Raw genomic sequence first — 22,307 nt, forward strand, 5'->3', positions numbered from 1 at the left:
AATATTTCCCCCAGATATGCCATAGCGGCCAAGCGTATTGAGGGAGCCCAAACCAATCAAGGGGTGTTCGGGGGGTTAAAAAGTTGCCTTTAGAGAATTATTTTTTTTAAATTGGGTAAAAAAACCAAACAGCTTGCAGTTGGTGCTGGAGGGCCGAGGGGGTAGGCATGATATTTTTGACTGGGCATCTATGATAGTAAAAAGATACCATCTCTGTCCCCTGTGCCCCACAGTGCCTAACATAATCAACATGATTATGTGTGTATGCAAGGCGCTGTGGGGCCCAGAGGGAAAGCATAGTATTTTTGACTGGGATAGATGTCCAGTAAAAAAATATCATCCCTGTCCCCTGCACTCCACAGCGCCTCAGAAGGAGAGCTGATTTTGGCAGGTGGGTAGGGAAATTGTACACCAAAGGCCTTTTTAAAATGCCTTTGTTGTACAACCCTCCTGGCCCCACTCGCCAAAATCAGCTCCATGGACCAACACAAACAAACTCATTCATACAGCAGTCGCACAGCAAGCACTTTGCTCCACTCCGCTCCGCGCTGGTCTGTCTGTATGTGCGAGGATGCGCAGGACCTCCCCTTCGCACCTACAAACATGCAGTTCCCCAGCCAACGTTTCCAATGAGCTATGCAAGGCTTGCGAAGTAAAACGCCTCCAGCCTTGCATGGCTTAGTGACCATGTGCGGTTGGGGAACTGAATTGTCGAAGGGAAAAAGTGTTTCCCTTTGACAGTTCAGCCAGCCCAGAAAAACGCCCTCAGCTGGAAAAAGCAGGGATTGCTCAGTGTTTCTCTGGGCTGGCTCCTCAGCTCCTCCATAATGGGTGAGGGGGTCATTGGGTCAAAGCGCCCCATCCCCCATTATGGATGTCCTATGGCAACAAGGCAATGCCCGAACCAAAAATGCTAGTGTGGGCCAGTTTTTTTGGTCTAAATGGGCCACCTTTTTGGCCAATGTGCACCAGTTTGATGCGTTACTTCACTATGCAGCTAGTAGTTCAGACCATTGTTGCTGATGAAATATTCCTTAAATATCACAATTTGCTTACATTCTAACAAAAACACCCCCTTGGATACTATTCAAACAGTCTGTCACTTAAGGAATTAATTGCCATTTGCAACTGTGTGACAGTTATTCATTGGTGCCCGAGACAGTTTTTTATGCTCCAGTCTGACCCTGTGAGTCTCCCCTGCCCATTTCTTCCATTAAAAATAAACCCTTTTTAAAAGAATTTCAGTTTGTGGACTAGCAGTCCCTCCTCCCGGGAATGCAGCCGTGGCCCCCTCCAGGGGGTGCATCCCACAGTTTGAAGACCTCTGATCTAGGGACTCATCACCGAATGAAGTGGGATATTTTCAGGCAATGATTTCCCAGGCGGCCAAGCTTTTCAAACTAGTCCAGCAGGAAGAGGAGGGATTCCTTTTGCGGCGTTATGAATCCTCCAGAAAGACTGTGGTCTCGGTCCCGCTTCTGGATGATGTCTGGAAGGACGGGCTGGTGGTGATGGGGAAACCCCTTTTCTGCACCAACTAAAAAGGAGCTGCTGGAGAATAAATATGGGGTCCCGGATATGGCTCCTAAATGCCTCAGAGGCCATCCAATGACAAACTCCGTAGTCTCTGTTTCTGCGAGGAAGAGGTCATCTAACTCATCATCCTCTTGCTCATTCCCACCTCACCAGGAGGGAAGGAAGCTGGAAGCACATAACAACCACTGTGGCGTCTACAGTAAAGGCTGCCAATGACCCAGCCATCCTTGCATGCTATGACCGAGAAATCTGGTACAAGTTGGGACGCTGAAGGAAGCATGACCAGCACCAGGTCCCGAGCCCCCACTTCAGCACCGCAGAGGGAGGCTGGCTATCACAGTTTGTCGACAAGTGGTGCAACATCTCCACAGACAAATGGGTGCTTCAGGTCATTGAGCAGGGACACTCTCAGGACCTCAAGACAAGTGCCCTTGCATTCCTCTTATAATAAGATAGAGAAGCACAGAGCCCAACTCGTCAAGTTCAAGCCATGCTGCTAAAAGGGTCCCTCTGCGCCTCTGGTGCTCCGGAGTATACTCCAGATACTTTCTGGTTCACAAGAAGTCAGGCGGGTGGAGGCCCATCCTGGACTTGCGTTGTCTCAACGGATGTTCACACTACAGCACATGCTCAGCAAACGGGAAGAGGGAGATTTCCTGGCAATGCTAGATCTGGAGGATGCATATTTTCTCATCCCCATTCACCCAAAACATCGGTGGTTCCTAAGGTTTGTTGTCCACGGAAGACATTACCATTTCAAGGCATTAACCGTTAGCCTCAAATCATCCCAGATGGTGTTCACCAAGTGCCTAGCCCCAGTGGTAGCATTAGTTTGTCAGAAGGAAGTGTATGTATACCCCTACCTGGACCATTGGCTGGTCCGGTCTCATTCTCGCACCCAGGCGGTGCAACATACAGCAGAGAAGGTCCAGACTCTATCCTCTCTGGGATTCTCCATAAACTATCCCAAATCCTGCATGGTGCCGTTCCAAGACGCACTGTTCCTGGGGGCCTGACTCTACACAGTCTCGTGCCTGGCAGCCCCATCTGATGCAAGAATGTGTACCCAATGGTGGTCCATTCGCCTTCACATCTTGCACATCTTGCGGGGGGTTCTCTTCAGGACCCTGGTGCGTACGGAAACTGCCACTACCGTTGCTGCTTTGAAAGGTTGGGGAACCCACACGGGCCAATTATATACGCAAAGGGAATATGGCACCCGGAAGAGAAGACGCTTCATATGAACATCCTGGAACTGCAGGCAGTTTTCCGGGTTCTCAAGGCTTTTTGGAAAGGTGGTCGGGATCTTTACGGACAACACCACCACCATGTATTACATCAAGAAGCAGGCTGGAACGAGATAACCTGCCCTCTCTTGATGCACAGAAGCTATGGCGCTGGACCATTGCTCAGCAGATGTTTCTAGCCCCGTTCCACTTGGCAGGCATTCAAAACACCATTGTGGACTCTCTCAGCAGGAGCTGCGGTCCTGCCATGAGTGGGAACTCCAGCAAGCTCGGATCTTCAGCAAATGGGGCCAGCCTTAGATCGACCTGTTTTCAACAGCGACCAACACCGAGTGCCAGCAGTTTTCCAGCAGGTTCCCTCAAACAAGGAGTATGGGGGGGATGCTGTCTCGATCCAATGGGAAGGCCGATTCCAGTATGCATTCCCGCCAGTACTGTTGTTGCTATGTGTGATTAACACACTTAAACTATCCCGCTGCAAGAATATCCTCATTGCACCGGCGTGGTTCAGGCAGATCTGGTGCCCAGACTTCTTCACCTTTCGGTGGCTCCAGCTTCCAGACTGTCTCCTCTACCAGACCTACTCTCCAAGGAAGGAGGATCCACCCTACACCGCTATCCAGCATCTCTGAGCCTGGCGTCCTTCCTCCTGTAGTCCTAGAGTTTGGACGCTACTCACTGCCCTTGGAATGCAAAAACACTTGCCTGTTACAAACAAAAGTGGATGCGTTTTACAGTGTTTTGCCGGCCAAAGAAGATTCCTCCATTGCGCGTCATGGCGTCACAGGTTCCTCCATACTTCGACTTTCCTGTAAAGGCTGGCCTTGCCAATGCATCAATAAAGGTACACCTGGCCGCCATCTCCTGGTGCACCCAGACTCCAGGCAAGCTCTCCCTGTGGTCGCACAGACACGTCAAAGAGTTCCTCAAGGGCCTCTTCAGGCCTTTCCACCAGGGAAGGCCCCTGCTTCCATATGGAAGCTTAATGTGGTACTCTAAAAGCTCATGGGGCTGCCGTTTGAGCCTATGCATCGGGCTTCCTTGAAGTTTTTTGGGGAATATGGCTTCTCTCATGGCTATCACCTCTGCCAGCAGGGTTGCTGAAATAAAGGTCTCTCATGTAAGCCTCCATATTTGTTGTTCCACCCAATGAAAGTGGTTCTAAGGACTCAAACTTCCTTTATGCCAAAGGTCCCGTCAGACTTTCAATTAAACAAGCCTTTGGTACTGCCAGTTTTCTTTGCGAACCCTTCTCTGCCTGCTGAAAGATCTTTGCATTCGCTGGACGTGGCATGTTCCTTGCAATTTTATGTTGTATGCAAGGACAATAGGCTTCTCAGTTTTTTGTAAACTTTGGACCTGTGGGACATGGGAAGGCCCTATAGATGACATCCATCTCCAGCTGCACCATGCATTGCCATCAGCTGGCCAACAGGCTGTTGCCAAGCAGACCGAGGGCCCATTCCACCAGAGCAATCTCATCTACAACGGCGTTCCTCTCTGGTGTTCCCATGCGGGATATCTGCAGGGCTGCCACGTGGGGGTCTACTTGCACCTTCTTGAAATTCTACTGTGTCCACAGCGATTTCCAGGTAGGAACCTTGTGTCAGACAAGTGGTGCTTCACACCCAATTTGCATGAGGTGAGTCTGTTCCAGGGCTAAATGTATTGCTTCTGATGAGCCTGGCCACCTCCCGGGGTTGTTTAGAGTACTGCTGTGTAATCCTATTCATAACATGTGAATCCATGCAAAATCCCATGCTGGAGAAGGAACAAGTTACTTACCTGTAACTCTTGTTCTCCAGCATGCGTCTCGCATGGATTCACATGCAACCACTCCCTACTTCCCCCTCTGACTCTTCTTGGTTCCTAGTGCCACTTTATGTGCACAACCAAATCTGTAGATGGCAACCAGGGGTGGAGCGAAGGAAGACGAATGTCATTGGTTGGGGCAGTATCACCTAAAGTTGCAGCAATAGGCTACACAACTGACAATGCAGTGTTTAGCTTAAAGATAAACTGTTTTATTTTCCTGAGGATTCCCAGCCTGTCGGCGGAATATTCATAGCATGTGACTCCATGGAAGTTCTATGCTAGGGAACAAGAGTTACAGGTAAGTAACTTGTTCCTTACATCAGGGAAAGTAGAAGAAAGGTGTGCAATACCAGGCGAGTGCTTGAAGCAATTAAAAGGTACTATCCAACTGGGCTCCCTGATAGGTGTCACCTAGATTGTTCCCAGACGAAGTCTGTATTGAAAAGACTTTTGCATTTTGGCCATGACTAAACGGTAGGTAGATTTTACATAGTAGGGGTTAAAGTGGGACTACCCATCCCTAGGTTCAAGAGAGAGGGGCAGCCAATAGGCCCATAATTTTTTTAAATTTTTTAATTATTTAACGCCCTTTATCTGCAGTGGGAGTTGGTGCATTTTAGAAGCCATCTGTGGCAAAGCACAGTGGTCAGATAGTCCTGTCCTCTCTAAGTTGTTCAGCAATTAGAGCTGTTTTAAGATCTGTTCAATTCCTGTCTGTGTGATGCACAGGAAATGCTCAGCGAGTCAAGAAATTGAAGGTGTAGGTAATAAACATTTTCAGTGGTATAGAGGGTTAAGAAACTAGCACAACTTTAATATGTAGCTTAAAAGAAACCACCCCATCTAGAGTGTTCAGTCTAGGTTTGAAGCAGAAGTTTGCGTTGAAATGTTTGCTGAGGAATGGTTGCATCTTATATTTCGTGCTTGCAAGATTATTATAATTGAATACAATAGCAGTTGTTTCAGTGTGAAGTAAACTCTACTTCCAGAGCATGTTCAGTGAGTTTTTGTGCGCATTTTCAGTAATGATCATTGACACTTACCATACGATACACAACTGAATGTGTCCAACATAATACACTTGCTTCTTTTGTAATCAAAAGCTTTACATACAATATTTGTGACCTAAATGTTCACTGCATATATATTTTGTATTCCAGCCGATAAAGCCTTTCGTGACATGAAGGTGCTAAAAATGAGTCAATCAATCATTGTCTCTGGAGAATCGGGGGCCGGCAAGACAGAAAACACGAAGTTTGTTCTCAGGTTTGTGTTCAGATAAAAAATGTGATGCAGCTCTTTGTTTTTGTGTCTTTGATTAATGCTAATGTGTCCTTGAAGCTTGAGAACTACAGAAGATATTTGCAATCACTGTAAGAACTGCACATCCCTACACACCAGTCCATAGCACTGTTTATTTTTCTTTGCCTTGAAAACCAATTGGAGATGCTCTGTGTCTACGTGATAGCTCAGTTGTTCAAGTGCTATGATTTTACAAATTAGGTTTTAAAGTATAGATCACAGTCTTAATAAATATCTTTGAAACTTGACTTAAACTAAATGTAATTGTATAAGACTGACATGTTTCATTACATTTCCGTGTAACTATAGCAGTCAAGAGTTCATCCATTCCATTCCTATGCCTAGGTAATACAGATGATATGATTTCATTCAGTTAAATGTCAAAATGAACGCCCACTTTCATTGATGAAATGCTTTTCGGTACTGCCAATAAAGGATTTGCTGAGCATAAAGAATTATTCAGATAATATTTCTAATGCCCTCTAACACATAGGATCTGGATTTAAGGCCATTTATGAGTAGGACAGTGTTTTTATTTGATGTGTGCCATTATTGATAACATTTGAAGTGTCCTTAATATCTCCTGTGATATTGCCACAGCAGCTGTCAGAATAGAATGCTGTTTTTCCAGGGTACCCATATATAAAGCATCATACTACATATGATCGCAAAATGAACATCACCAGTAGGGTGCGATGGAGATGCAGACAGACACATCATCAGTGACGGTGCATGACTAAATTGCAGCATCCATGGAATGTATCCTCTGCTGACAAGTAAGGGTCTGGCTGCCAGGTAAAAAAAACACAGCAGCTTCATATTGACCCGAGAAACTGATTTGTCTGAGAGGGACCCCAGTTGTTTGCCAGTTTCAAAGACCAGGTTATTCTTCCGATAATTTCTGAGCTCGCAGGTATCTGGATTTTCACTCTGTCACCACATTCAAAAGCCTGGCAATATATTCCGTTAAGACCACAATACCCTGTTTTATGCAATAATGACAGAAATCCTCTGCCCCCTCCACTAACATTTCGATTGTATCCCCTAGTTGTGTCTAGCTGCTGATACGCTAGCCAGTGGGGGAATAATGTAAACATCTACTAGGTCCTTGCAAAGAGTTATTGTTAAAAATGACACAAGGAATTAGTCAATTGATGTAGTGTGTCAATTGGTCCAGGTTTCTTTTTTTTACATTGTGATTTGGTTTTTAAGTAAACCTTACACAAATGTCAGAAAAGCAATATAAAGTGAATAAAAGAATTACATTTTCATAACATAAAAAAACAAAAATGTAAATACATTCACAACACAAGTGACTCCTACGGAATACAAATAATATCTCTAAATAAAGTATACATACAAATTATTAACCATCCAAATGGTCTAAACACCACATAAAAATTGACATAGAGAGAGCATCAAAGAAATATCTTCCCCCCCACGTAAGGCTGGACTAGAATAATTCCCTAGAAACTAAAGATTCAGTAAATACCCGATATTTAAGTATCTAGCTCTCTTGATTACAAGATTCGGACATTCGGTTACCCAATGCTTCAAGGTCTCAATGGAATTTGATCCGGGACAAAACCGACAATCTGCCGTTGTAGCAGAAGAAGCAGAATGTCCTTGTTAGGCAGAATCATATGCAGTATCCTTTGGCAACACCACACACAATTAAGACTACAAGTGTAAGTACAATTTCACCTTTGGTACAAGCCTGTACTACACAGTAAAGTGGTAGCGATGGCTGAGCAGCCAGACTTATCTCAAGAGTAAAGTGAGCAGTACAAGATGTTACACAAAGGACAACAATTACTATGATTCAAGCAAACACTGTTTCAAGGTTTCTGAGTAAAAGAATGTACATTTATTTACACCATCAGTTATAAAACAGTTCACCATTATAAAGCAGCAGAAAATCAGTCTTAATACACTACAACAACACATAATCAATTCTGGACTATTATCTTTATAATACTGTTTAGTGTTATCTGGGGTGGATTTATAGACATCTAAATTCTGTTGTTCCCACAAACCCAGGGACACTAAAGAAACACTAGTTGAGACGCTCATGGGTTCATCAGCCAGTTTCCACTTGCCATAGGTGGTACTTCAGCTGGGGAGAAGGCTAAGGAGACAGTGTGGACCCCTGAAGGTTTACCCTTGCATCTGGGATCCCCTTTCACATGGTCAATTGACCCACAAGCATAACATTTACCAAATGTCTTGATGAATGGGGGTTTGTTCTGACCCACTTCTGGTTTTGCACCAGGAGGTACACTAGCCTGATTTGGTTTCCCTTGTGGCTTACCCTTGTTATATTTGGGGCCCTCTTTTGGATTGGAGGTATTAGAATTCTCCTTGTTATCTTTCTTTGGTTGCTTTCCCTCATCCTTCTTCTGAGGTGCCCCAGAATCCTTGTGAGTAGCCCTGTTTGCAACCCACAAGCCAGCAGCCTTAGCTACCTTCTTTGGACCCATTTCCTTAGAATCAGCCAGGTTCTGTCTTAGCTCAGGAGAGCAGGCATCATATATTGACTCCAACATAACAAGATTCCTCATAGCTTCATAAGTGTTAACTCTGTAACCCTTAATCCAACCCTCTAAGTTCTTCAAACATTCACACACCCAGGTAGCCCAAGGAGGTACCATCATGCTTTCTTAGGGTCCTAAACCTCTTAAGGTACTGGGAAGGGGTCTTCCCAAATCTACCAATTAAAGCTAGCTTCACACACTCATAATACATCCTATCCACCTCCCCCAACTCCATCACAACATCAGATGCAACAGTGGGTAGCCCAGAGAAGAGCCAAGGAAGCAACTGATTCCCTGTAATGTCTTGAATCCCATGGTTATACTCAAACATTGCCAATCATTCCAAAATATCAAGCTTAGCCTCATACATACCAACACCCTTTTTTAGGCATACAGGGGTACTTGGGACTGGAAGACCTAGAAGATTCTGGGAGAGAAGCATTCTCAATAGACAACTTTTTCATTTCTAGTGCATGATTCAACTCCATTTCTCTGAACTTAAGTTCTTGATGCTTTTGTTCAGTTTGAGCATTAAAACGTTTGAATTCCAATTCAAGTCTCATCTTTTCTAGAGCAATGAATTCAGGACTGAGTGTAGCACCTGTAGGGGTCCCAGTGGACAAAGGTTGAGGTTGCTGAGCAAGTAGAGGAGCAATAGGGTCTACATTGTGAGACTCATCTGCCTCATGTAACTCGTCCATAATATTTTACACATTATCTTCCTCATCATTTCCCACATATGCTGGAGGGGTAGGCATTTCAGACCCACTCCCCAGACTTTGATTCTCCAACAACTTTTCAATTAATTCTGACTTTTTGCCTTTAGCAGAGATTCCTATCTCTACACAGATTTTTCAAATGATCAACAGTGTAAGTTTTCAGGGTCTCATGACTGTAGCTTTCCATATCAGACATGATTAAAATTGCTTTTAGTGGTGTTTAGCCATGTGGTTAGTTGAGCCAAGGTAATAACAGCACTCTAAGTTTAATCACTATACTTTATCCCACCACTGTACACCAGTGTTAGGCAGAATCATATGCAGTACCCTTTGGGAACACCACACACAATTAAGACTACACGTGTAAGTACAATTTCACCTTTGGTACAAGCCTGTACTACACAGTAAAGTGGTAGTGATGGCTGAGAAGCCAGACTTATAAAGTAAAGTGAGCGGTACAAGAAGTTACACCAAGGACAACAATTACTATGATTCAAGCAAACACTGATTAAAGGTTTCTGAGTAAAAGAATAAACATTTATTTACACCATCAGTTATAAAACAGTTCACTATTATAAAGCAGCAGAAAATCAGTCTTAATACACTAAAACAGCACCAAATCAATTCTGGACAACTTAAGCTCAAAATGAAGTGTGAGCAAAATGGAACTCCAGTAATTTAAAAAAGGGAGGAAAGACAAGGTTATTCAAAATCAACAGCACCAACAAGTTATAGGCAGGGCAATCGAGAAAAGGCTTACTACAACTAGGATTCAAGTCAATAGGCATGGGCCAATGTTAATGGTTCAGAGTCTTTGCAGAGGATCACCCAGTTCAAAGTGTTTCACGGTTAAGTCTTTGCCAAGAGTTCAAAACGATGTTAGTCAGAAGAAAAAATATTCAAAGGAGTAGAGAAGGACAAGCCTTCGGAGAGGAGAAAAATTTCAAGCATTTTCACTGCGGTCGGACGGAACGAACGACCGGATTTGCACAGTACCTTAAATGGAGAAGAATGCTGTAGCTGAGGCAGTTGTTCCTGGCAGTTCCTGCAGGCTCACGGTTCCTGAAGCTTCAGTCATGGTGACAAGAAGTACGATGGCTGGAGGGTTCTGCTCTGCCCAGGGAAGAAGCCAGCAGAAGAGCAAAATTTTGAATAAAAGGTGCGCTCCTTAAAACCCAAACAGGTTCCGTTCCTCTTGGCTATCCGGTTCACTGCAGCGATGCACAGCAAATTCGACCAGGAGAGGGAGGCCGGCATTTTGTGTTTGGCAAGCTGTTTGGTCCCACCAAGCTCAAGGGAAGAAGATTCCTTGCAGATCTTCTCTGTCATCGAAGTTTCGGGCGATTCGGACCTGCAGCATGGATTCACTGGGATGTCCAGTAGTTGCAGCAGTTGTTTTCCTTCAGCTTCTCTTCGGTTCTCTCGATCCAGTGACGACTTTACCTTCCAGTCCCAGAGACTGGCTTTTTATGTACCAAATCCCCCATTCGCAGAGCCTGGCTGTCAATCACACAGCAGGGTGGCTGTCCTGGCAGGACAGCCACGTAGCCAATCATACAGAGTGCGACATGGGTCTCCAAGGAGACCCTGTGCAGGGAGTCTCAAACCCCTCCCTCACATTCTGTCCCCTTCAGACATTGAGGTGCCTAAGGAGGGCTTCTGTGCAGAAGCCCGCCAAAGGACGGCGAACAAAGGAACCAAACCTGGTTTGGCGCACAGAGTAAAACACGAGAAATACCTTTACAAAAAGAAATGGCCAATAAACCCGACCGGGACCAAAATAAAATAAAAGGGGTCCAGCGGGTTCGAGTTTGAGGCTACCACCATAGCCTCTAACGGTACCAAGGCTATTTTCATAGCTCTTGTAGAATAAAAATGGTAGATACCACTGCCACCAGCCAAATCTTAGAGAAAGGGGTACATAATAATGTTCCATGAGAATCGGACAAAAGGGGATAACTATTAACCCCTCCAGTACTCTAGTGGAAGATGAGTTGTACTGGGTCTGTAAATTTAAAAAGACTAGTAAAGTCAATGGCAACTTTACATGGTATGGGAGACCATAGTCAATCACAGAAAATTGAGTTTAAAGTGGGAAGTCTGAAAAAGACAACCCTGTGTCACTGCACTGAAGGTGCTGTGTGACACACAGTAAAAAGATGAAGCCTATGGGGTGGGTGAGACTCCATAGCCCATGAGCAGAAAATGTACAACACACAGCAAAACACTTGTAAGAGTGGGAAAAAAGGCTCACACTCTTACCAGGTGAAAACATTAAACCCTAGAAATCCAGCAAAGCTGCTGAGGGTCTCAACAGGCAAGGGAAATGAGCCATTCTGGACAATTCTCCCTAACAGTCCTCCCCAATGGATAGTCTGTTCCTTAGTAGGAAGTTGATTGTTTAAAGCGCAAGTAGAGGGTGTGCATTTTCAGACAGGGGAATCAGAAGAAATACATGGAAAAATACTCCCTTTTCCTCCCCAAAAAATTGTACATTTTTTTTTATTGTTTTGTCAACAAAAACTCCCATCATTACAAACTATAAGGACATTTGCATATATGCTTGCATCATAATATTGCAAATTAAACATTTCGGTCCTTCTCCCTCCCCACCCCTTAACTCGAGCCCCTGTTTACATGTCATTATCCTACTTGTCTTCAGGCGTGTCTACTTCAGTTATCTCTTCCGTATCATCTTCACTGTGGTCGGCATGGGAGGTTCCTATCATCGAGGCCACCAATTGTCTCCATGCTATCAGGGGTCCCGCCTCCTCCTCCCCTCCCCTGCTGACTGCTTCGTACCAAGCAGCAGTTTCTGCTTCTGCCCATTTCATAAGGTCTGCCCACCACGTCTCAATTCTGGTCCGTTGGGCTGCCTTCCAGCACATTGCAATTCTTAGTTTGGCCAGAATGTAGGCCAGGTCTTTCGTTTTACTGATGTGCTTCAGGTTACGTGGTCTGGTAAAACTCCCCAGCATGCATGTCCAAGCTGACTCTACCTCAAAAGTAATTCCTTTTTTAGCGAGGCGAGCCTTCAGCTCCATCCAAAACCTCCCCCCCTTCGGGCAAGCCCAAAACATGTGTAGCAACCCCGCTCCCTCCTCCCTGCACCATGGGCATTTCTGTACTGTCGATCCTCCAAACTTGGCTATTTTACTGTGGGTCATGTATGCCCTATGAGTGACATACAATTGAATCTGCTGAAGCCTCGCGTTTCGGGACACCTTCTTGCGATACCTTTGGGCTCTGTCCCATTGCCCATCCAGCATGGGTTCTCCCACTTCCTCCTCCCAGTCTCGCCTCAGTTGGAGCAGCTCTTTTCCCACCCTGGTCCCCAGTAGCTCATATAGACGAGATATCTCATGCCCGCCCTCCGATATATCATACATTGTCTCGATGGTTGCATCAGGTTGTTCTGTGAGCACAGCCTCCGGCCAACTTTCTCGCACCCGTTTGCTGATTCTAGTGTAAGTAATATGTTGGCCTTTATGCACCCCGGTGTCCTCCACTATTCTCTAAAAGTCCAGTGCTACCCCTTCTTGCCATATATCTCCAAGGGTTGTCAGGCCCATCGGTTCCCAATATCTGTGGATCCCTTTTATCATTTGGGGGCCCTCCCCGCATAGTGCCACTAGCGACATCTGCAGGGAGAACGGGGTTGGAATTACCGCTATTTTCCATGCCCTGCGCCACATTTCCCAGCCTAGCACCAGAAATCTCGCCATTCCCAGCACCTTTGGTTTAGGCAGCCACACTGTCTCTCTAAGGAAGAAGGGGGCAGTGTCTTTATACAATAGCCTGGCTTCGGCCGTTTCTTCTTCGGACAACCACCTGGTCATGTATTGCAGCTGTCCCGCCAGATAATATAGCTAAAGTTCGGCAGATTTATACCCCCTTTGTCGCACGGGTTTTGTAGTTTCCACAGGGCCACCCTGTTCCTGGAATTGTGCCACAAAAAGCCCCTGCACAGACTGTGGAGTTTACGAAAAAGCGTTTAGGGATCGCAAACGGGATGTTTGCGAAAAAGTGCAGTAGTCTGGGATGGGAAGGACTACCATCTTAATCAGGGCCGCTCTACCCATCATGGCCAAGGGCAGTCTGGACCAAAACCCCATGCTTTTCTTAATGCCATCAACTGCCTTTACTGTATTATGTTTGGGTTCCTGCTCCGTCGAATGGTATATGTTGATTCCTAAATACCGGAACGTCTCGGTCCGCCAGGGTATCGGCAAGAGCGGTAGGTTCGCAGGCTGGGTGCGTCTGTACCTCCCCAGTGGGGAACATACTCTATTTCTTGGGGTTCAATGCTATGCCTGAGAGGATGGCGTAATGTTCTATCACCTCCAGGACAAATTGTAAATTTTCCTCTGGGAAGCGGAGATATAAGAGTATATCATCGGCGTACAATGATATGAGATGCGAACCCCCCGCAGTGTGGATCCCTATCTCCCCGTATTGTTGTCTGAGGCAGATTGCCAGTGGCTCCAGTGCAAGGATATACAGCATGGGCGACCAGGGGCAGCCCCGTCTAGTGCCCCTGCTGAGTTGCCATTTGTCCGAGATAGTGGCGCGTGTTTTGACCCTAGCAATTGGGGTGCTGTATAACATTTTGACCCACCTCCGGTACCCTGGCCCCATCCCGTACTCCCTCAGAGTCGCCAGCAACCAGGGCCATCTCACTGAGTCGAAGGCCTTAATGGCATCTAGCAAGACTATTGCTAGTCGCCGGGGTCCTTCTCCGTTTGGTCAATAATGTGGTGGAGTCTCCTGTGATTGTCTATTATCTTCCTTCCAGGAATATAGCCTGATTGGTCAGGATGTATCAATTTGCCAATGACTCTCTTGAGCCTGTTCGCTAGAGCTGCTGTGAGGATTTTGCCATCCTGATTAAGCATCGATAGGGGTCTGTATGACCCACAGTCTGTGTCTGGCTTTCCCGGTTTTAAGAGTGGGATGATCACCGCCTCTCGTAGGGACTCTGGCAGCCTGCCATGCTCGAACGCCTCATTTAGCATGGCCAACAGCGGGGGAAGCACCTCTTGTTTGTACGTTTTATAGAATTCACTGGGGAGCCCGTCCGGCCCTGGGGCCTTGCACATGGGCAGGTGCTAAACCACTATCTCCAGTTCTTCTAGCGTGATTGGTGCGTAGAGGTCCTCTCGTTTCCGATCATCTAATTTGGGCAGGCCTGTGTTCTCAAGTGTTTCCTGAATGTTATGATCCGTCCCTTCCCCTGCCTCTCCGTAAAGACGTTTATAATATCTAAGGAACCCCTCATTGACTCCCTCTTGGGTGTCCCAGCACTGGCCCTCATCCCCTTTGATTACCCTGACCGCTGGCCGAGGCGCTTCATTTTAATATAACCATGCCAACAGCCTACCCGGCTTGTCTCCACTCGCATGTTGCCTCTCAACGTATTTCTTGTAGCTCAGCTTGCACAGTTTATCCCAGTACTCGCTGCTAGCCTGGTGTAGCAGCTTTATCCTGTCCACGTCCTCCTGTGAGGTGCCCCTCTTACGCATTATGTCTTCCAGCTTCCTCTCTGTTTCCTGCAACTCCTGCTCCACGCCCCCCTGGAGCCCTCTAGATTTTGAAATAGCTACTCCCTGTATTACTACTTTAAATGCCTCCCACAAGGTTCCTTCCGATTGGAAACTACCTGTGTTAATATCAAAATACTCGGTGATCGCCTCCCTCAAGTCCTCCCAGAATCCTGAGTCTTGCAGGGCCTCCGCTCTGAGCTTCCACGTCGGGATTCTCGCTCTGGGGGGCTGGTGTCGCCACTGCAGGACCAAGGGGGAGTGGTCCGATAGCACTCTGGCCTTGTATTCCGCAGCCGTCATCTCTCCCACCAGCTCCGAAGCGGCAAAAATGTAGTCCAACCTCGTGTGCAAGTTATGTGGAACTGTGTAGTGTCAATACTGCCTATCTGTTGGGTTTAACTGTCTCCAGAAATCTAGTCCCATGTCTTCCAGTAAGGCCTGCAGTGCCTTCACAGCTGGAGTGGGTATGTCTGGTTTATTGTCTGATCTATCCATTTTAGGGTTTAATGTACAGTTAAAATCACCACCCCATAAGATCGTGCCACCCAATAGAGGGCCAATTTTTCCATATAGGGTCCTAAAGTAGGCTGCCGTATCCTGGTTAGGGGCATATAGATTAATAATGCTCACTTCCCTGTTTTCCAGCATCCTCCTCACCACTGTCATTCTGCCTTCTGGGTCTATCTTGTTCTGAAGCAGTTGGAATGGTATGTGCGGTGCCACCCACGTGATGACCCCCCCTCGCGTAGGCTGAATATGTGGCTCCCGTGGTGCACCCTCTCCACTTTCTCTGGACCACCTCCAGCTTCTCCCTAGTGAGGTGGGTTTCCTGTAATAGTGCAATGTCAATCTTCAGCCTTCTCAGGTACATCATTACTTTATTGCGCTTCAAGTAACTGTTAAGGCCCATCACGTTCCAGGTCACCACCCTCAGGCTACCCGACGCCATCTACGATATGATATGGCATTTGTAAAGCGCCCATACACAAGTGTTTCAAGGCGCGACGAGGCAGGAGGGACAAGGGGAGACGGACAACGATCCTACTAGGCCAGGTGTCATTCAGATCGCGCAAGGGTAGAGGGGAAGGGAAAAGTGCAGGGGGAAAGGGAGAGGGGAAAGTGTTAAGTGCAATACAGGGTTAGTAGAATACAAGATAAATAATAATAAGGAAAGTGCAGTACAGGGTTAGTAGAATACAAGATAAATAATAAGGGCAAGCTGGTGGCAAGTGCAAGGGAAGTGCAGACAAGTGCTGGGAGGAGGCGCTGTAGGGATACAGAGACAGTCTTGCAGTGCAAGGGTAGCCAGGGAGGCAGTGCAGGATAGAGTGGCTGGGCCAAGGACCGAGATCAGTGAGTGGCCCGATTGCAGATTCAGTACAGTTTCAGTGATTTTAGCAGGGGAGAGGGGAGAGAAAGTGGAGGCAAAGAGGAATGTTTTGAGGTGCTCCCGGAACCGGAGATGGTTCTCCTCAAGTTTCAGGGAGGCAGGAAGGCTGTTCCAGAGGGAGCCCCTGCTGCGGAGAGAGATCTACCCCCAACTCGTTGCTTGGAGAAGCGGCTGACCCTGAGGGATTTGGAGGCGGATGAGCAAAGAGCTCGAGAAGGAAGATATTTAGGAAGAGAGAGTTGAAGGTATTCAGGCCCCAGGCCCCAGAAGGCCCTGTGGACAATGCAGAGGGTTTTGAACTTAATCCTCGCAGCCACTGGGAGCCAATGCAGAGATTTCACTCCTGGAGAGATACAGTCCCTGGGCTTGAGGCCAAGGACAAGTCTCGCAGTTCTGTATGACTATAGGTTGTCCCGCCTCCCCTCCTGGTTTCTCCCTCCCGCCTGATTTGACACAAGATTGGGATTGTTTCCCTCCCGCTCCCAACAAAAAAAACCCCAACCCAACTGCCCCCCCCTTCCCTTGCCCAACTTCCAACACTGCACGCAACCCCTTCCCTCTCCCCACCCCACCCAACCCAACCCCAACGAGTGCCCAGCTCCATCCCTGGATCTCCGGCTCTCCCGCTTTTGGTCTAGCTTCGGAATGCCAAATGCAGGACCCAGCAGGGTGTCACCGGTCTGCCGGTGACCCAACTAATCTATTCTCTGTGGGGATATGAGGGTTGGTTCTGTTAGGCTCCTATGCCGTTAACTAAGTTCCTCGTGCTCATGGATCATACATGTATATTTCGCCTTATTCACACACATCTAGCAGGCTATATCCCTTACTATATTCAAGTCCCAATGTCTTAAGCTGCTAGACTGTGCCGCAGTGGCGTGTTACTTATCTTCGCTGTCTTCCTTCTGGATGCGCGATTCTTGGGGGCAGCTCTGCATGTCCAGCCATTCCACAGCGTCTTAGTTCTGCTCTTGTGGAACACCTTCAGTTTCGCCGGGTAGAGCAGCATGTATTTGTGGCTTGCTTCACGTAGCCTCCTTTTCACGCTCCCAAAGTTCATGCGTCAGCGTTGCACCTGCAGGGTGTAATCCGGATATGACGTTATATGTGCTGATGCCCTTTGTATCATTCCGCCCTTCCGGAAGTGCTCAAGGATCCTCTCCCGGTCACGGTAGTTCAGGATCTTAGCTATCATCGGTCTGGGGGGTGTTCCCGGTGGTGGCTTCCTCATCAGGGACCTATGCGCCCTTTCCACGGCAAACCCCTGGGACAGCACTCCCCCGGTTATCTCCTGCAGCAACATTGATTCAATCAGGAGACAGGTCCATTGGCTCCCTGTCAAACAGAGAATCATTTTCAAAACACTCTCCCTGGCACACAAATGCCTCCATGATGCAGCTCCCGCTTATCTTGTCCAGAGGATAGTTAAACGCACCGCCACAAGACCTCTTAGAGAGGGGTACTCCAACCTCATCCTTGTGCCTAAAACTAAAAAGGCCCGTGCAGGCGGATCCAGCTTTCCCACGATAGCCGCCGCACAATGGAATGCCCTTCCACCCAACCTAAGAATGATTGATTTCCACCTTGCCTTCCGCAAAGTAATCAAAACATAACTCTTCATCTAATACCACTCAACTGCATCCTAGCTCTGACTAAACTGTCTGCATGTATTACTGTTGTATTCTTGTGTATGTACTGCGTCCCTCCGCTTCCTCTGCCCTACTTTCCCAGTTGCCCACTCTTTGCACTAGGGCGTGAAGTTCAGATTTGTGAACTGTGTTCGGAGCCACCTCTTTTTCTAAATCACCTGTGCGTTCCGCTAGCGCTCTTATGTCTTGCCGGAGGAGGTTTACCTCTTCTTGTACTGCCCCGACTTTGAGCTCTAATGCAGCCTTCAGATCGGTCATGGCCAGTCCTAGTTTGGTTTCCCAGGCCACTTTTAAGTCAGCAATCGCAGCGAGGATCTCCTGATCTCTGCCCATAGCATCCGCACTCCCAGAGGGGGTTTTGTCTTTGCTCTTAGTCCCTTCTGCACCTGGTGATGCCCTGGCATATTCTTCAAGCGTGGGTTGCTTGCCCTTCGCTTTGGGCAGTTTGGTGGACATCTCGGTGTTTCGGGGCTGCTTATACGTGCCCGGCCACCTGAGGTCTTGGCCCTCGCTAGACTAGGCTGCTTGAGGGGCCCGGACCCCCGGCAAGCGGCACCCGGTGATCTCTTATACGGCCAGCTCTGCTCCTGGAGTGGGCTGTGTCCTCCCACGTAGTTGTTCAAGGGCGAGTCAGTCCACTGTGGCTGCCCGTCCAAGCCACTGCTGGTCCAGTACCAAGGGTCAACCGTACGGTGCCAACAATTCTATTCGGGTGCGAGCACTGCCCGTCGCGTGTTAGCCCTAGGCCCCGCCAGGTCACCGTTGCCCCTTGCACTTAGGTAGTAGTTGTGGAGCTCGGCGCCAGGCACTCTTCTCTGCTCCCCCCTGTATGCCTACTGTCCAGGCTAGGGGTTGTCTCCCTCTCCACTGCCTCAATTACGTCTGTACGTTGTTCTGAATCTTGAGGGGCGTGTTGACAACTTTAAATGTTGTACTGTCCAACTAGTTTGTATGGGCACCTCACTTGCACCCAGGCGTTCCAGCAATGCTCCCACCCGGAATCCTCTTTGTGCATATGCAGCCGATCGTGCCTTGGTCAGCTGCAGTAGGTTTGAATGCTCCCGGTTGCCTCCATGCGAGATTCGGAGCTGCGGGGCTCAGTTCCTCACATCACAGTATCCGTCTTGGATACAAATGTAGCGGTCGCTGCTCTGTTCTCTCGACGGTCTCACCTCCCGGCGCGCGTCTCTTGTAGTGTGCTCACCGGGGTCCATGAGGCAAAAACAATGTTGCGCTCCGGATTGGCCCGGGATCTTTATTATGCACACGCAGCGTTCCTGGTTGCAGGCCGCCCCCGCTCAGTGCACGCAGACACGCGCTGGCTCCCCACCTCACAGGGTCACAGCTCCGCACCGCTGGACCAGCCGCGGGCGCCCAGCTCTCCCCGTGTACCTCCGGTGCGATCCGACCACGGGTCTGACTCTTCTTCGGCGGCTGTTCAGGCGACAGCCATTTTCCTTTTGTGTGCTGCAGACCCTCGCGTTGTGAAGCAGGCTCCAATGTCTCCTCCATGCAGGCGATCCATATCATATCACACCAGGATGTGCTCCGCAGCTTCCCCTGCAGGGGCAGTTGTTTGTGGGCTGGATCTTGCGAGTATAGCACGGATAATGCAGGATGTTGTTCAGATTGAGCGGAGCCCTAGACAGACACGTCCTCTTACATGGCTTCTTGTCCACACCCCCCCCTTACCTCCAAAATTTGGCATACTCCATATATGAGCGATATGATATGATATAGGTTATTTATAATGCGCCTAATACCCAGAGGTTTCTAAGCGCGGACCCGGGGATCGAACCTGTGTTGCTCCATGTCATCTTGCTTCCAAGTCGAGCACGTTGCCCCTGACCTATCTTCCCGAGACATGAATGAATAGAGTCATGGGTTTGTACTCAATCATACTTAAATAGTTTTAATTTCGTACCCCTTGGTCGATTAAGTAGTTCTTTAGCGTTCAACCCTATAGTAGTGAGCACATCTATCATCTTTCCCACATAGATATTAATAGAAGGGATCTGTTTTTCCTTCATAAAATGATTTAACTCCACATAGACTGAATAGCCAACTGGAATGAGAAATTTAGAATAGCGAAGGAGTTGTCTCAATTGATATCTGGCTTGAAGTGAGGTAAGCGCCAACTCGTGCCGAATTACCGAATTCGGAATTGACACTGCAAGAGACAGCACCTCTTTCCAGAGTTGAGCCTGTAGCTTATTCAGAAAGTCACCCAAATTCAAAAGTGACAGATCCAAACCGTAAAGAAGCACAGGTTAAATGTTCCTTAAGTAGTAGCGCAGGTTAGGCAGAATTGAAAAACTGCAGACTTTGTGAAGTGTGAAGGGTGTGATCTTATCCCTCAGTGAGAGTTGCCACATACTAATAGAGGATGTATTAATGAGGTTATAACCTAGGTATTTAATCGATGAAACTTGTTCAATCGGTTCCCCTCCCAAAGTCCATTGTTCAGGGTTTATTTTTCACCAGTGCAGTGTGCACCACACCTCGCCCGCAAGTCTGTCCGGCTGGCCTCCGATTATATGGCGTAGTCGCAAAAATGACGTCCAAAAAAATGACATCATTCCAGTTGTCTATGTGATCAATACTCCACTCAGCTCTGTCTGGGATTCCAGGGTCAAAAGGACCCAATAAGTACATGTCAGTGTCCTCCTGCGGCAGCAAATGCATTCAGCCTCTGGTGCACCCTCTAATGCAATGGTCAAGGACAAATGGCCTGAATGGATGGGTCTTGCAGGCCCACCAGTCTGGTAGGCTGCATGAGGGAATCACTGATATTGCGCAAAACTAAACACATTTTCTTCATCTACCGCCTTGCAACCTTGTAACTGCAGCACTGCATGTCCAGTCAATTACCCAAGACTTCCAGCTGCCAGGCTAGAATAATTCAACTTCCACAAGTTGAACCCGCCATTAGACAAAAGAACTTGCTTGTCCTAGGGCATGGAAATCATGTTTTTTAAATAGATGATCATCCAGATTCCCCACTGGTAAGATGGATTTCTAGAATCTGGCCTGATGGACAGATTTTAGGAGTTCACCCTAGTTATAGTGAAGAGGGAACTATAGCCAAAACCAAATCAAGATAAACTAAGGCTATCCTCAGAAGAGTGTGAGTGGGGCAAGGGGTTCACAATGAGCCCACACAGTGAAGCACAGACTAATTCAATTTAGACAGGAATGTACAAAAATACAATATTTATTCTAGGCCTTTAACGCACACTTAAAAAAAGAATGACACTAGCAGGTGATATCACACAATGCTCAATAATAAACATATTTTCACAATAGGTTCTTAAAATGCATTCAAATAACTTGTACTACAAAAGGTAAGTACATTAATGCATTAAAGATGAAACCAAGTCACAAGTGAATTTCCCTAACTTCAGCAGTCCAGTCCCTAAGAGGAATGGTGCCTTGGATGCAGTGCTCCAGATAAGGTTTTTAAGTGGAATTATTTGATGCCCTATTTTTTTGTTGGGATTAAAAGGATTGTTGGGGGAGTAAAAGTCAATTTCCCAATGGGAGTATTTCACAAGCGATTAAAAATGTTTTATCTAGAACACTGAAATGTTTTTGTAATAATGATTTAATTGCACTTAATTATTCATGCACATTAAAAGATACATTTTTACTTTTTCTGATCTGGCAGTAATAATAGTTTCTTCCTGTAGTACTACGTGCACTACTGGTCCAAACATGTCCATGGAGCTGCTTGGGTGAAAGCAGGGACACAGGTTCCTGCATGTCTGTTTACAATTTTTGTTGTATTTTTACTCCCTATTTTTATTTTTGGGGAGTATTTGGGCATTTTTAGGGAGTAAAAGTTGCTGTTACCCCTCTTAGCTGTAGGGCTGCTCATGTCAAAACATCACAGGAGGCACAAGCCTTCTCCCCACAATTAATCTGTTTTTTTGTATGTTTTTTTACGTGCTTTGGTTATCAGAAAAAACCTTTTGCACGAACACAAGTTACATTAAATTAATACACACATGTATCATTATATAAACATAACAATCATCGTTGTAATTTAAATTCGAGTCACACATTTTTACAACAAATGTTTTTACCTAAATTACATTTATATTCTAATACAGTTATATCCACGTTCATTAAAAACACTTACAGCATAAAATGACCATCAAATTCATTGAAGGCAATGTGAGGTAAATTAATAGATTATTACAATATTTGCATGTAATATAAATGTATTAATCCATTAAAATAGCAAGGCAACTCTTTTCCAGATATGTTAGGCTTCCCCAGTTATCACCAGCGAACTGGTGGAGTATATCGCAACCCAGAATTGATCTTGGGAGATAGATATTAAGTCTCTTACCATGGTTGTACAACCTTTAAAATAGTGTTGTTTCAACTTGGGGCAGACCGTCAATATGTGTCTTGTTGTTTTACAGACTCAATATTTTCTATCTTCTAGTGGGATACTTTCCCCGGCTCCAGTGCATTCATATCAAGGTAGTATGTTAAATCAAAGCATTATTATGAAACTCTTCAGGTCCCAACTGCTATATTTCAGGAAGTAGTCACATGCACTTC

The 22,307-nt window shown here is 46.7% G+C and overlaps 1 protein-coding gene across 8 annotated transcripts in view; it reads left to right on the forward strand.

Moving 5' to 3' along the window:
• The window catches only part of MYO6 (myosin VI), a 1,279,197-nt gene that overhangs the window by 356,914 nt on the left and 899,976 nt on the right, over positions 1 to 22,307 (forward strand). For all 8 annotated transcript variants that reach the window (XM_069606282.1, XM_069606276.1, XM_069606277.1 and 5 more), the window contains exon 6: positions 5,759 to 5,864. In XM_069606282.1, coding sequence (XP_069462383.1) covers positions 5,759 to 5,864 — 106 coding nt within the window. The remainder of the gene's footprint in view (positions 1 to 5,758; positions 5,865 to 22,307) is intronic.

Source organism: Ambystoma mexicanum, chromosome 4p (assembly GCF_040938575.1).
Source record: "Ambystoma mexicanum isolate Mex_15411 chromosome 4p, UKY_AmexF1_1, whole genome shotgun sequence".
Lineage (NCBI taxonomy): Eukaryota > Metazoa > Chordata > Amphibia > Caudata > Ambystomatidae > Ambystoma > Ambystoma mexicanum.